The 13,892-nt window shown below is 46.3% G+C and overlaps 1 protein-coding gene across 4 annotated transcripts in view; it reads right to left on the bottom strand.

Annotated features, from left to right (window-relative positions):
• Window positions 1-13,892, bottom strand: part of NUP214 (nucleoporin 214) — a 106,455-nt gene that overhangs the window by 70,875 nt on the left and 21,688 nt on the right. For all 4 annotated transcript variants that reach the window (XR_002337892.1, XR_002337898.1, XM_005660529.3 and 1 more), the window contains exons 12-16: window positions 9,826-10,303; window positions 7,384-7,559; window positions 5,024-5,118; window positions 675-761; window positions 321-470 (exon numbers count right to left, since the gene is read on the bottom strand). Coding sequence is in view for 2 of the 4 variants with exons in the window: in XM_005660529.3 (XP_005660586.1) it covers window positions 321-470; window positions 675-761; window positions 5,024-5,118; window positions 7,384-7,559; window positions 9,826-10,303 (986 nt within the window). In the remaining 2 variants the exon portion in view is untranslated. The remainder of the gene's footprint in view (window positions 1-320; window positions 471-674; window positions 762-5,023; window positions 5,119-7,383; window positions 7,560-9,825; window positions 10,304-13,892) is intronic.

The following is a 13,892-nucleotide window of genomic DNA, read 5'->3' as shown; positions in this document are numbered from 1 at the left end:
CCAATATACCTAAACTAACAACTGTAATGAACTTTTATGGAGTGACTTATGTCAACGGAGTAGAAAGTACTTATCATTCCATCTCCCATGTCAGAAAACTAAAACACAGAGGAGCCAAGATAACTCGCCCAAAGTCACGGAATTTATTATCAAGTGCTCAAGTTGGGATGTGAACTCAGGATTCCCAAGTGGTCATTCATCCTCATAAAAAAAAGAAACTGGTGGTCCCTGAAGAGAGAAAACATATATACCCACGGAGCATCGAGACAAGAATTTTTAAGCGTGCGATTAATCTTAGGAAGAATATCCCATCCACAAACCTCCGTGGTCTCTTTAATCTCCAAAAGAAAGGTGTGCAGCTCATCTGACTCTGTCCGCAGCATCTTCATCTCCTCAGGAGTGCCCACTTGGAAACAGGCTTTGGAAGTTCGGGCTTTCAACTCCTCCAGCTCCTTCTGAAAGTGAGCGATCTGTAGAAAAGCCACAGATGAGAGGACAGTCTGAGCACCATGGCAGTTAAGGGCACTGCTCCTGGGCTCCCTCACAGCACAGGCTCCCGGGACTCGCCAAGGTCAATGCCAGAACGAAACAGTCAGGCAGGGGCCTGCACTCAGAGCCATTCAAGTCTCACTGTCAGAGCTACTTCCAGAAAAAATCTGGCAGGACAAACTCACCTCCTCCCCAATTCCAGCCATCACAGGATCTGCTTCCTTCCACTGATGTCCCTGCTTTTCTGTAACAGGCGGCTGAAGTGATTTTGCCTGAAAGAAGGAAAGAAGGTTTAAGAGTACACCCCGCACCTTAAGTGGCGGCTTCCTGGAGTGGGTGGCTCAGCGTCCCCCACAGGGATTGGCGCTCTCACGGTACAGCCACCATCCCACCATCCTCTCTTTGAACCGGTGTTCACTGGAAACTACTGGGTATAAGGCACATGCTAGCAGTGGGGACAGAGGCACACAGGCAGGTGAGGGCCTGGCTCTCTTGCAACTTAACTTGTTACTTCTTATTCTCTCTCTTGTCCCAGTAGAAGTTAGGTAATTCCAGCTAGTGATAGTGACACAAGGAAAGCAAACAGGATCATCCCAGGAGGGAGCATGGGTGCTGCTTGAGGTGAGACAGCCCCAAAGCCCTCTCTGGCCACTGCCTCTGAACTGAGACCTGAAGTAAGGGGGAAAGCATGGGAAGTTTTAGACACCAAGATAAAGTGAGAGCAAGGAGTCTGCACTTTATTCTGAGGGTGGGGAAACTACCCGCGGAGTTTCAGCAGAGTGCAAACTATCCTTAGACTTATAATATTAAAAGCTCCCTCCTGCTGCTAAATAGAGCGTGGGTGACACTGGGAGGCAGGAAACGAAAACAGGGAGGAGGGCAGGAGGCTGAAGAGGGAAGAGACGGTAATGGCAAGAGGCAGATGCAGATTTTTTTTTTGCCCCCCCCCTCCTTTTTTTTAGGGCTGCACCCGTGGCATTTGGAGGTTCCCAGGCTAGAGTTCGAATCGGAGCTGTAGCTGCTGGTCTACGCCACAACCACAGCAATTCAGGATCCAAGCTGCATCTGCAATCTACACCACAGCTCATGGCAATGCCAGATCCTTAACCCACTGAGCAAGGCCAGGGATCAAACCTGCATCCTCATGGATGCTAGTCAGATTCATTAACCTCTGAGCCATGACAGGAACTCCCAGAGATGGATTTTTGACATATACCATGTCACAGAGTAGAGCTGGCAAGACCTCTGTCAGCCTGGACTGAAGGAGGTGCTATTTAAAAGAAGACTCTAGGGAGTTCCCGGTGTGGCACAGCGAAAACAAATACAACTAAGAACCATGAGGTTGTGGGTTCAATTCCTGGCCTCGCTCAGTGTGTTAAGGATGTGGTGTTGCCACAAACTGTGGTGTAGGCCGAAGACTTGGCTCGGATCTGATGTTGTGACTGTGGTGTAGGCTGGTGGCTGTAGCTCTGATTGGACCCCCTAGCCTGGGAACCTCCATATACCATGAGTGTGGGCCTAAAAAGCAAAAAAAACATAAATAAATAAAAGAGGATTCTAGGATGACTTCTGCACTGGAGGGTTCAGCAAACTATCTGGTTAGTGCTGCTTACTAAAATGGGAATTCTAGAAAAGGAATGGGATCTGGGGAAGACAGAAATTAAGAGTTCTGCTGTAGAGATGTTATCATCTGAGATGGCTTTCAGATTACTAAGAGTATGTAGACTGCATAACCATTCATTAAAACAGCTTTATTTAATAAATACTATGTATCATGCATATGCCAAAAGCTATACCTGTAAACCAGGCATTTACTATGCAGTCCACACGGTTGTGGTGCTGGGGGCAGGAAGGGGTTTGACTGGGGGGGTGGGGGGAGAGAGAGAAAAGACAGGACCACTGTGCTGAGGGCACTCATATAATCAAGTGGGAAAAGGACAGAAAATTCTCTAAAATGGGTAAAAGGAGTTCCCAACTAAAATTAAACCACAAAAATAAACTGAGGTGAAAGACTACAGATCTGAACATGGAAAGTAAGGAGTTCTCATTGTGATGCAGAGGAAATCAATCCGACTAGTACCCATGAGGATGTGGGTTTGATCCCTGGTCTTGCTCATTGGGTTAAGGATCTGGCGTTGCCATGAGCTGTGGTGTAGGTCACAGATGCAGCTCAGATCCCACGTTGCTGTGGCTATGGTGTAGGCCAGCAGCTACAGCTCCAATTTGACCCCTGGACTGGGAACTTCCATATGCCATGGGTGCAGCCCTAAAAAGCAAAAATAGATAAATAAGTAAAATAATAAAGATTTTAGAAAAACGTGGGAAAGTATCGTTTTGACCTTGGAATAGGAAATGATTTTTAAATAGACCACAAAAAGCAATCATCATAAAAGAAAAAGTGCTATATTGAATTATTTTAAAACTACGAACTTGTCGTCATCCAAAGAAACCAGATAAAGTAAAGACAATCAGAGAGTGAGAAAGCATTTGCATCGTGTGTGTGTGTGTGTGTGTGTGTGTGTCTATTTGCCTATGAGTGTGTGTATCGAACAAGGAAGGAACTTTTACAAATCAGTAAGAAAAAGACAACCCAACAGAAAAATGGGTAAAAGGAGGTCTCATCGTGGCTCATCGGAAACGAATCTGACTGGCATCCATGAGGATACAGGTTCAATTCCTGGCCTTGCTCAGTGGGTTAAGGATCTGGCACTGCTGTGAGCAGTGGTGTAGGCCACAGATGCGGCTTGGATCCCAAGGTGCTGTGGCTGTGGCGTAGGCTGGCAGCTGTAGCTCTGATTCAACCCCTAGCCTGGGAACCTCCACATGCCGCTGGTGAGGCCCTAAAAAGACAAAAAAAAAAAAAGAAAGAAAAAAAGAGAAATGGGTAAAAGACTTGAATAGACACTCAGTAAAAGTAAAAGAAGACAATAAATGGCTAAGAAGTATGAACCATACCCAAAAAACAGCTCAATTTGGGAGTTCCCTGGTGGTCTCGTGGTTAGGACTCAGTGTTTTCACTGCTGCAGCCCAAGTTCAATCCCTGGACTGGGAACTGAGACCCCCACATCAAGCCACTGCACGCCATGTGCCCCCACCCCAAAAAGGTCAATTTTACTACTCATCAGGGAATCAGGAAAATACTAATTAGAACCATAAAAATACAACAACAGTATCAAATGAAAAACAAAGATGGATAAGGCTGCAGAGCAGCTGAACTCTTGCACACTCCTGGTGGGACTTTACTGAAGAGGAAGATATGCATATTCCGCGCCCCTATAACTCCACTCCGAGGTATCTGCCCAACAAAACTGCATGCGTATATTCCCCCAAAGACATCAACTAGCACGGTCATGACAGCACCATTCACAAGAACATAAGCCTGGAAACCACTTGAATGCCTATCAAAGGTGGAATGAAACTTGTAGTATAGTCACCAATGAACTCCACACAAGACATGCAAGAATCCCACAAACATAGCGCTGAGCCCAACAGCCAGGTTCGAGAGCGTATGCTGTGTGATTCCACTTTACAGAAGACACAAACAGGCTACCCGAAGCTGTGTGTTGGAAGTCCTAACAGTGAGACCCTTTGGCAAGGGCAGGGACCGGAAGGGCACACATGAGGGGGATTCTGGGATCCTCATAATGTTCTTTTTTTGGGGGGGCACGTCTGTGGCATGCCCTAGCTCCTAGGTCAGGGATTGAAACCACGCCACAGCAGCAACCCGAGCTACTGCAACGACGATGCCAGGTCCTTAATTCACTGTGCCACCAGGGAACTCCACAATGGGCTATTTTTTGATCTGGGTGTTGGTTACCAAGGTGTATTCAGCTGATGACAATTTGTCGAGGTGTACGTGTATCATATGTATTCTTTTTTTTCCTCTTATGTGTATTATATGTCAGTAAAAAAGCAACCCTGAGCTGTTACAAAAAGGCAGAGGAAAGAGGCGTTACTTTGGGATTGAGACAAAAAAACCAGGCGCTACAATCTTTTCAGACAGAAAGAGAATACAACATAGGTAACATATAACATAGGTAAGTTCAGGAACCAGCAGGGAAAACAATTCTGAGATTCTAGAGTTGAGATAAACGGCTTTCATGAGTACACATCGGAAATATCAAATGCTCACACTTTAATATTTCCTATCACATAATCCTAAATACCATTTCAAAGGTGTGAATTTTAAAACACAAAAACCACTTAATAGACATGTATGGGGAGTTTCCGTCGTGGCTCAGTGGAAATGAATTCAACTAGTATCCATGAGGATGCAGATTTGATCCCTGGCCTCGCTCAGTGGGTTACGGATCCGGTGTTGCCATGAGCTGTGGTGCAGGTTGCAGACACAGCTCGGACCTGGTGTTGCTATGGTTGTGGCACAGGCTGGCAGCTGCAGCTCCAATTCAACCCCTAGCCTGGGAACCTCCATATGCCATAGGTGTGGCCCTAAAAAGATTTAGAAAAAAAAAAAAAAAAAGACTTGGGGTAGTACATGAATAAGCACAGCACTATAGGCTGAGGTTAAACATACCTGAGCAGAGCCTGGCTTGGCCACCGGAGGGGTTATCCTAGGTGATTTCTGCACCAGCGAGGGCACTGGATTTGGGCTGCCCTGGGAGGATCGTGCTGCCAGAACAAGAAGTCAGTTAAAAGAAACAGCATTTATTTCCATGATTTCTCCCATCACAAATGTTCTCTCCTCAAATCTAAAGAAGTAAGTTTCTCATTGTCCCTGGACCCCCTTTAAAATCTTTGTTACCAAGAGTGAGATCCACAGTTACAAAGTAACTAGAAAACATCTGTTACATTTTTAGACAACAAACTCTTTTATGAAGCAGATAAAACCGTAGTGTCTCCGATCGTAGGTATGCGCATTTGCGTGCAGGCCCAGAAGGCTGTCTGCTTGGCCCGCCCTTACTCCCATCTGGCTCCTGATGCACCTCTGGGAACTGGGAACGAAGGCTAAAAACCCCATCACCTTCACAGGGTGCACAGGACCCTCCTGGAAGCCTCGAGGACAAGTCCTGCCCTGGGGCACATCAGAACCACCTAGGAGCTTTTAAAAAAACAAATACACCAGAACTCACACCCAAGCTGCCTCTCCAGAGAGCCTGACTAAATGGCCAGGGAGGGGATCCTCCAGTGTGTCTGCCGAGTGACAGGGACTGCAATCCAACCGCCAAGAACCCACCAAACTGGCAATGGGGGTAGGGAGACCTGAGTGGCAAGCAGTGCAAAGGGAGAGAATGCACTGCGTTACGGCTCAGGTTTTCACTCCCAGACTGTACAGAGAGGTGCAAAGACTAAAGTAAGGCTTGTTAACTTTTTAGGTCACAGACAGGTGCTTTTCAGAATTTGATGAGAAGTCCTAGCACGAGATGACTTTGGCAAACTCCCGAAGGCAGCCCTTTCTCCTGAGCAATAGATAAGAGCGAAGATTTCAGGAATTTCATAGCTCAGTGCCTGCTCAGTATCTCCCAAGATAAAATTATTCCTGACGCTCAAACACCAAGTGGCCACCCCACCTGGCTGGGTATTATCACTGGCAAGCATGAAAACAAGCAACTTAAAAACTGATCCAACAAACACCATGCCGACCATGTCAGCAAACAGACATCACTCAAGTCAGGGTAAGAGGCAAGCATGAGACGTGATGCACACCACCTACACGGCCTTACTGTCCAAATGGCTGCACGTCCATCCCACTACGTGAAAACTCTTAAATTCAAAATGAGGGACGGTCCACGAAACTACTGCCTGACTGCTTCACAAATGGTAACGTTGAAAGACAAAAATCGTGAAAAACGCAGACTAACGAGACAAAACTGGAACATAATGCGTGGCCCTTGGAGTTCCCGACATGGCTCAGTGGAAACGAATCTGACTAGCATCCATGAGAATGCAGGTTCCATCCCTGGCCTTGCTCCATGGGTTAAGAATCTGGCATTGCTGTGAGCTCTGGTGTAGGTCGCAGATGTGGCTCAGATTTCGCACTGCTGTGGCTGTGGTGTAGGCCAGCAGCTGCAGCTCCTATTCGACCCCGAGCCTGGGAAACTCCATATGCTGTGGGTGCGGCCCTAAAAAGACACTAATACTAATAGTAGTAATAATACTAATAAGTGGTCTTTGAGTGGTTCCTGGATTGGAGAGAGGAAAAAAAGCTATAAAGAGCATCTGGGACAACTGTGGAAATGTGAATATGGGCTGCAGGCTGGATTATTATTAAATTTCCTCCGTGTGATCAGGTACTGAGTGCCCTTGTGTTAGGAGAGATACGCTGAAGTTCTTAGGGGTGAAGTGTTTCCGTCTGCAATTAACTTTCAAATGTTTTAGAAAAAAAAAATTACATTAAAAAAGAAACCCCAAAAGCAAATGGTGCAAAATGTTCGCAAGCGTGCTGAATCTCAGGAAAGGGCATAGTCTACAGTAAAGGCAGTTTATAATCTACGCCCCTTTTCCGCAGGTTTGAGGAGAAAAAGATAGGCTAGCTACATTTGCTCATGGCGTTTTATAATGTCCTTCAACTTGGCTGTAATCATTATTTCCACTGACGCTCCGTACTTAGCAAATGCGCTTGCAGTAGGGCCGAGGGGGAAACCCAAAGGCCACCGGCGGAACCGAGCACAGAGCCACCGCGGGCCCTCCTCCTCTTCGAGGCTCAAAGCACCGCTCTGTGACGGGCCCTCCCGTGCGGCGGGCTCTGCCTGAAGACAAATGCCCCACAGACAGGGACACGCACCGAGGCAGCGCCCCGAGCCACGGCGGTGACAAGGCCGGATCCTTAACCACTAGGCCCCAGGGAACTCGCAGCCAGGAGTCTTAAACAACTTGGAGAAACCGGACTCTGAGAGCCCAGGACCGAGCTCGAAAGCAGTCTGCTCAACACCCTACCTGCCGACGGGGAGCCCGAGGACTTGGACGACACGGAGGTGGCTGAGGCCGAGAGGGGCGCGGGGTGGCTGAGGGCTCCGGAGGAGGCCGGCTTCGAGGCGGAGAAGGGCAGCATGGAGGGCGCGCTCTGTGAGCTGTGCACCGGAGCCGGAGCCGCGGGGGCCGAGGCAGTAAACCTGGAAAGGGCAGCCCGAACGGATGAGAAAAGCCCGCTGCTACGAGATCCTTTCACGCGGGTCACGAGCAATCAAAGGGTAACTCACCATCCACACTTTTTGGCCTTCATGAAATGCTAACATTTAGGTATTTATTATAAGACATGAAAGCTGCAGGAAAACATTTACCATCTGTTTATTTGGAATGAAAAATCCAGTGAAAATACCAAATAAGGACTTAAGATGATGCAGCTAAGTTCATCATGAAATAAAATACTCGTTTGCTACTCTTGAATCAAGCTGAGGGAAAAAAGGGGCATAAGAGAGAGACTCAACTGCCAAGAAGATTCCCGAGACCTCACTGTGGGGTGACCATCTCTAGCGAGTGAGAAAGGAGGAGGAGAGCAGGTCACACCTGGGGATGCTGACAGTCTACTGGGAAGAGCGGGTTAGGGAAGGGAAGCTTCATTTAAAGAGCAAAATCTAGGGAGTTCCCCTCCTGGCTCGGCAGAAATGAGTCTGACTAGTATCCATGAGGGTGTGGGTTCGATCCCTGGCCTCGCTCAGTGGGTTAAGGATCTGGCATTGCCATGAACTATGGTGTAGGTCGCAGATGTGGCTCAGATCCCGCATTGCTGTGTGTGGTGTAGGCCAGCGGCTACAGTACCAATTCAACCCCTAGCCTGGGAACTGCCAAACTGCTCCACGGGCACAGCCCTAAAAAGCGAAAAAACAAAACAAAAAAATAAATAAATAAAACAGCAGCAAACTTTTGTAAACAATCTCAGTATCTACATGACTGGTCAGCTAAGTTACAGTGTGGCCCACAAAACAGAATACTAGACAACCAACAGAATGAAGTGGCTAGGTGACAGTTTAATATAATGAACAATGACAGTGGCCAGTACCCCCCGCCCCCACTGCAGTAACAGGAGAGAACACAAAAGAGTGTGGGGGGGAGCTGATAGTGTTTATATTCAATGGCTACCTTGGGAAGGGTTGTAGGTTTAAGGGGTTGCTTCTCTCAACAAGTTTACATTCTAGTGGTGAGAACAAAACAAGAAGTAAAATGTAAGCCTAGTGTGTCAGTAGGACCCAGACCTGGAGGAAACTAGAGTAACAGGCTAATGCGTCTGGACTGCACTCAAAGAGAGGTAAGAAGCCACTGGGGACTGTCACGCTTGAGACTCACCGATGCAGTTACAATTTCACAAGGTCACCTGGTGGCTATGTGGAAAAGAGTTCAGACAGAGTCAAGACTGAACACAGGGAGAGGACCAAAGAGATTCAAGCTCCTTATGCGATAACAGTCTGGATTTACTTCATTTTTTTTTTTTTTTAGTAAGGAATATCTCCTATATTTAAAATCTGAAAGACAGGAAAAAAAAAAAAAAAAGGAGTTCCCATCTTGGTGCAGCGTTAACGAATCTGACTAGGAATCACGAGGTTTCGATCTCTGGCCTCACTCAGTGGGTTAAGGATCTGGCGTTACCATGAGCTGTGGTGTAGGTTGGCAGCAACAGCTTCAATTAGACCCCTAGCCTGGGAACTTCCATAGGCCATGGGTGCAGCCCTAAAGTGACAAAAGACAAATAAATTAATTAAATAAAATCTGAAAAGCTGTAATGCCATTAACAGCAACATGGATGGAACTAGAGATTCTCATACTAAGTAAAGTCAGAAAGAGAAAGACAAATACCATATGGTATCACTTATATGTGGAATCTAAAACTTGACACAGATGAACCCAACTACAAAACAGAAACAGACTCACAGACATGGAGCAGAGACTTGTGGTTGCCGAGGGAGGGAGTGGGGTGGACTGGGAGTTTGGGGCTAGTAGATGCAAACTACTACATTTAGAATGGATAAGCAATGAGGTCCTGCTGTACAGCACGGGGAACTCTATCCAATCATTTATGATGGAACATGATAGAAGATAATATGAGAAACAGAACGTGTGTATATATGTATAACTGGGTCACTGTGCGTACAGCTGAAATTGACAGAACACTGTAAATCAACTATAGTAAAAAATTTTTAAAAACCTGAAAAAGTAAAACAAGCACTTATATATAAACTTCTAAGAGTTATATATAAAATTCTAAGAGACTTTTCTGGACTCTGTCCACTGATGCAATGCCAACATTTCACGGTGTCTGAATGTTTACAAGTTGCAAAAAAAGGTAAAAGGAAAAGAAAATCTACTCACTAACTCCACTCAGTGACTCTACTTCAGTGAATAAGCAGCACGGTTTCTACCCGTCAGACTTTCGGCGTCACTTACTTTTCGCTAAGGTTGACCTTGACTGCAGACGCTGATGGCGGGAAGGTGGGCTTCATTCCTATGTTTGGAGTGGACACACTTGGCACTGGTGTGCTTTCCAGGGTAGGCTTAAAACCCGATGATCCGAAGGAGAACGAGGCCGCTGGTGGTGCCATGGGAGAGGCCGCAGGGGTGAGCGTGAGGGAAGTTGGAGGAGGCGGAGGCGCGAAAGAGAAGGTGGCTGCGCCAGAGCCCGGGGTCGCTTTGGAGCTGTCAGAGCCACTGGAGAACGGAGGGGCCTCCCCAGCCACAGGACCAGATGCTTTCGAGGATGAAGAACCAAAGGAGAACACGGCAGGGGCTCCCACAGCGGGAGGCAAGGAGAAGGTGGAGGCGGGAGCCGCCGGTGGTGAGGGCAGAACAGAGGCAGGAGCTACGGCTGCTGGAGCATCGAGCTTCTGAGGGGCCTGAGAGGAGGTTGGGGTGGAAGGGGTGCTTCCTGCAACGAGAAACACGGAGAAAAAGGAAGGGAGGAGTTAACCCTGTAACAACGGAGGGCGAGGAACGCAACACGGCGGAAAAGCGCTTGTGGTGGCGGAACGAGACAACGGTCCCTAGTTAGGAAGAAAAACAAAAGGAAATGGAGTTGATGGGGGAGTTTCCAGAGCAAAGAGTCCGTACGGTAAGACGCACACACCTTAGAAGGAAAAAGGAAACGGGAAGAGATTATTAGACCACTAGGATTTCATGAATACCCACAAGAGGAACACAGAAAAAATACACTTTTCGGAATTCCCCTCATGGCTCGGGGGTTAACGAATTCGACTAGGAACCATGAGGTTGCAGGTTCGATCCCTGGCCTTGCTCAGTGGGTTAAGGATCCGGCATGGCCGTGAGCTGTGGTGTAGGTTGCAGACGTGGCTCAGATCGCGTGTTGCTGTGGCTCTCATGTAGGCAAGTGGCTACAGCTCCGATTCGACCCCTAGCCTGGGAACCTCCATATGCCGCGGGAGCGGCCCTAGAAAAGGCAGAAAGACCAAAAAAAGAAAGAAAAGAAAAGAAAAAATATACTTTTCAATGTAACAATGAAAAACAAGCCATTCTGCAATATTTTACTAACTAGGAAAAAACTTTAATTCAGACCTACACCTCAGAACAGTCACTAAAACAACTCCAGGTTAATGAAGATATACACATATGTAAAAGCACACATATACATACATACGTATCTCAAAATAAAGGTGGAGTTCCCTTCGTGGCTCAGTAGTTAACAAACCTGACTAGGATCCATGAAGCCACAGGTTCAATCCCTGTCCCTCCTCGTTAGGGACCCAGCTTTGCTGTGAGCTGTGGTATTGGTCTCAGATGCAGCTCGGATCCCGTGTTGCTGTGGCTGTGGTGTAGGCCGGCAGCTGCAGCTCCAATTCGACCCCTGGCCTGGGAACCTCCATATGCCACAGGTGTGGCCCTAAAAAGCAAAAAGCAAAAAAACAAAACAAAAACCAAAGGAGACAAAAAGTGGGTTAAGTCTCTGAGAGTCTAACAACATGATAAACTTAAACGTGACCACCCTCAAAAAAAAAAAAAAAAAAAAAAAAAACACAAAAGATAAAGATGTGACTATGTACAAAAAGTTACATGACTAAAAGGCAAATGAAAAAAAAAAAAAAAACCTCTGCAGCAAATGACAATGTATTTTTTTTAAAGCTGATGCAAAGTGAAATTTTAAAAATTTCAAGATTTTAGGAGGAAAGGATTAAGATGGCAGAATAGAAGGACTGGAGCTCAACTTCTCTCCTAAAAACAACAAAATTCACAACTAAAGGCTGAGCAATCTCCACACAAATGGACTGGGAACCTTAAGATACCCTACTCCAGAAGAAAAAGAGGAGGCCACCTCAAGAGGTAGGAGGGGCGACCTCACGATATAAACAACCCCATACCTCCCGGGTGGGAAGCTCCACAGACTGAAAACTAACTGGTTCACGGAGACTCACCTACAGGAGTGAGAGTTCTGAGCCCCACATCGAACCCTCATGTGCGGGGATCTAGCACTGGGAGCAAGAGCCCCTGGAGCATCTGGCATTGAAGGCCAGTGGGGCTTGTGCGCAGGACTCCACAGGACTGGGGGAAATGGAGACCCCATTCTTAAAAGGCGCACATGGACTGTCACGTGCACTGGGTCCCAGGGCAGAGCGAGGTCTCCATAGGAATCTGGGTCAAACCTATTGCAGTTCTTGGAGGACATCCTGGGAACGTGGCTTGTTGTGAGGGAGGGACACTGAAGGCAAAACTCTCAGAAATATTCAGCAGCTGCCTTTCTCTGGAGGGGGCCATTCTGGGAAAACCTGGCCCCACCCTTCAGTCAGCCTGAGAAGCCCCAGGGCAAACAACAACCCAGGTGGCATCACAGCCCCGCCCCTCAGTAAACATCTGCCTAAAGACCCCCCCAGGCACACAGCTGCCTCTGATCCCATCCACAGACTAAGCCCCACCCCCCAGAGGGATGAGAATCAGCTCCACCTACCAGTGGGCGGGCATCAGACCCTCCCATCAGGAAGCCTACAGCAAGCCCCCATACCAACTTCAGCCACAAGGGGGGCAGACACCAGAAGGAAGAGACGCTACAACTCTATTTTAATCTGTAAAAAGGTCACCACGCCAAAAACCTATAAAAATGGAAAAGACAGAGAACTATAACTCAGATGAGGGAGAAAGGAAAAACCCCAGAAAATCAGCTAAGTGATCAGGAGATTCTCAGCATCCAGGAAAAAGACTTTAGACTGTCGATGCTGAAGATGATGCAAGACATTGGAAATAAACTGGAGGCAAAATGGATAACTTACAGGAAACACTGACCAAAGAGATACAAGATATAAAACTTAAACAAGAAGAGATGCAAAATACAATAACTGAAATAAAAAATTCACTAGAAGCAGCAAACAGCAGAATACAGGAGGCAGAAGAACGAATAAGCGAGGTGGAGGACAGATTAGTAGAAATTATGGATGCGGAACAGAAAAGAGAAAAAAGATTGAAAACAAATGAATAGAGTCTCAGAGAACTCTGGGACAACGTTAATTGCACCAACATCTGCAACATCTGTATTACAGGGGCGCCAGAAGGAGAAGAGAGACAGAAGGGGACAGAAAAACTATTCCAAGAGATAATAGCCAAAAACTTGCCTCACATGGGAAAGGAACCACTCACTGAAATCCAGGAAGCACAAGGAGTACCATATAAAATAAACCCAAGGAGGAATACACCGAGACACATACTAATCAAACTGACCAAAATTAAAGACAAAGAGAAAATCTTGAAAGCAGCTGGGGAAAAGAAACAAGTAATATTATACAAGGGAACCCCAATAAGGTTATTGGCAGATTTCTCAGCAGAAACTCTGCAGGCCAGAAGGGACTGGCATGATATACTTAACATGTTGAAAGGAAAAAACCTCCAACCAAGATTACTCTACCCAGCAAGGCTCTCATTCAGATTTGAAGGGAAAGCAAAACCTTCACAGATAAGCAAAACTTGAGAGAATTCAGCAACACTAAACCAGCCTTACAACAAATACTAAAGGAACTTCTCTAGGCAGGAAAGAAAAGACAGCAGCAGGAAACAAAAATTTCACAAATGACAAGGCTCACCAATAAAGGTACATAAACAGTAAAGATACGAAATCATCCATGCACAATTACACCACCATAATCAGAAACCATGAGAAGAGGTGGGTACAAATGCAGGACACTGGAGATGAACTTGCCATTAAGAGAACAACTTAAAACAATCTCGTATACATATAGACTCCTATCAAAACTTCAGAATAACTGCAAACCAAAAATACAATTGAAACACAAACAAGGAATCTCTGGAGAAGAAATAGATCTCATAGTAAGTAAGTGCATGAAGGGGGTCATTTGACATCATTCTTGGAATGCTGAAGTCTTCTTAGAACTGATTCTGATTTCCGCTCCATCAAAGAATTTATGATAATTATAATTAAATAATGCAACTGTACAATTAAATAATACAGTTCTACAATCGTATTATTAATAAGCATTTCTCTCCAAGGTACAATGTAAGGT

Source organism: Sus scrofa, chromosome 1, assembly GCF_000003025.6.
Source record: "Sus scrofa isolate TJ Tabasco breed Duroc chromosome 1, Sscrofa11.1, whole genome shotgun sequence".
Taxonomy (NCBI): Eukaryota; Metazoa; Chordata; class Mammalia; order Artiodactyla; family Suidae; genus Sus; species Sus scrofa.
This window is presented reverse-complemented; position numbering and strand designations above follow the sequence as displayed.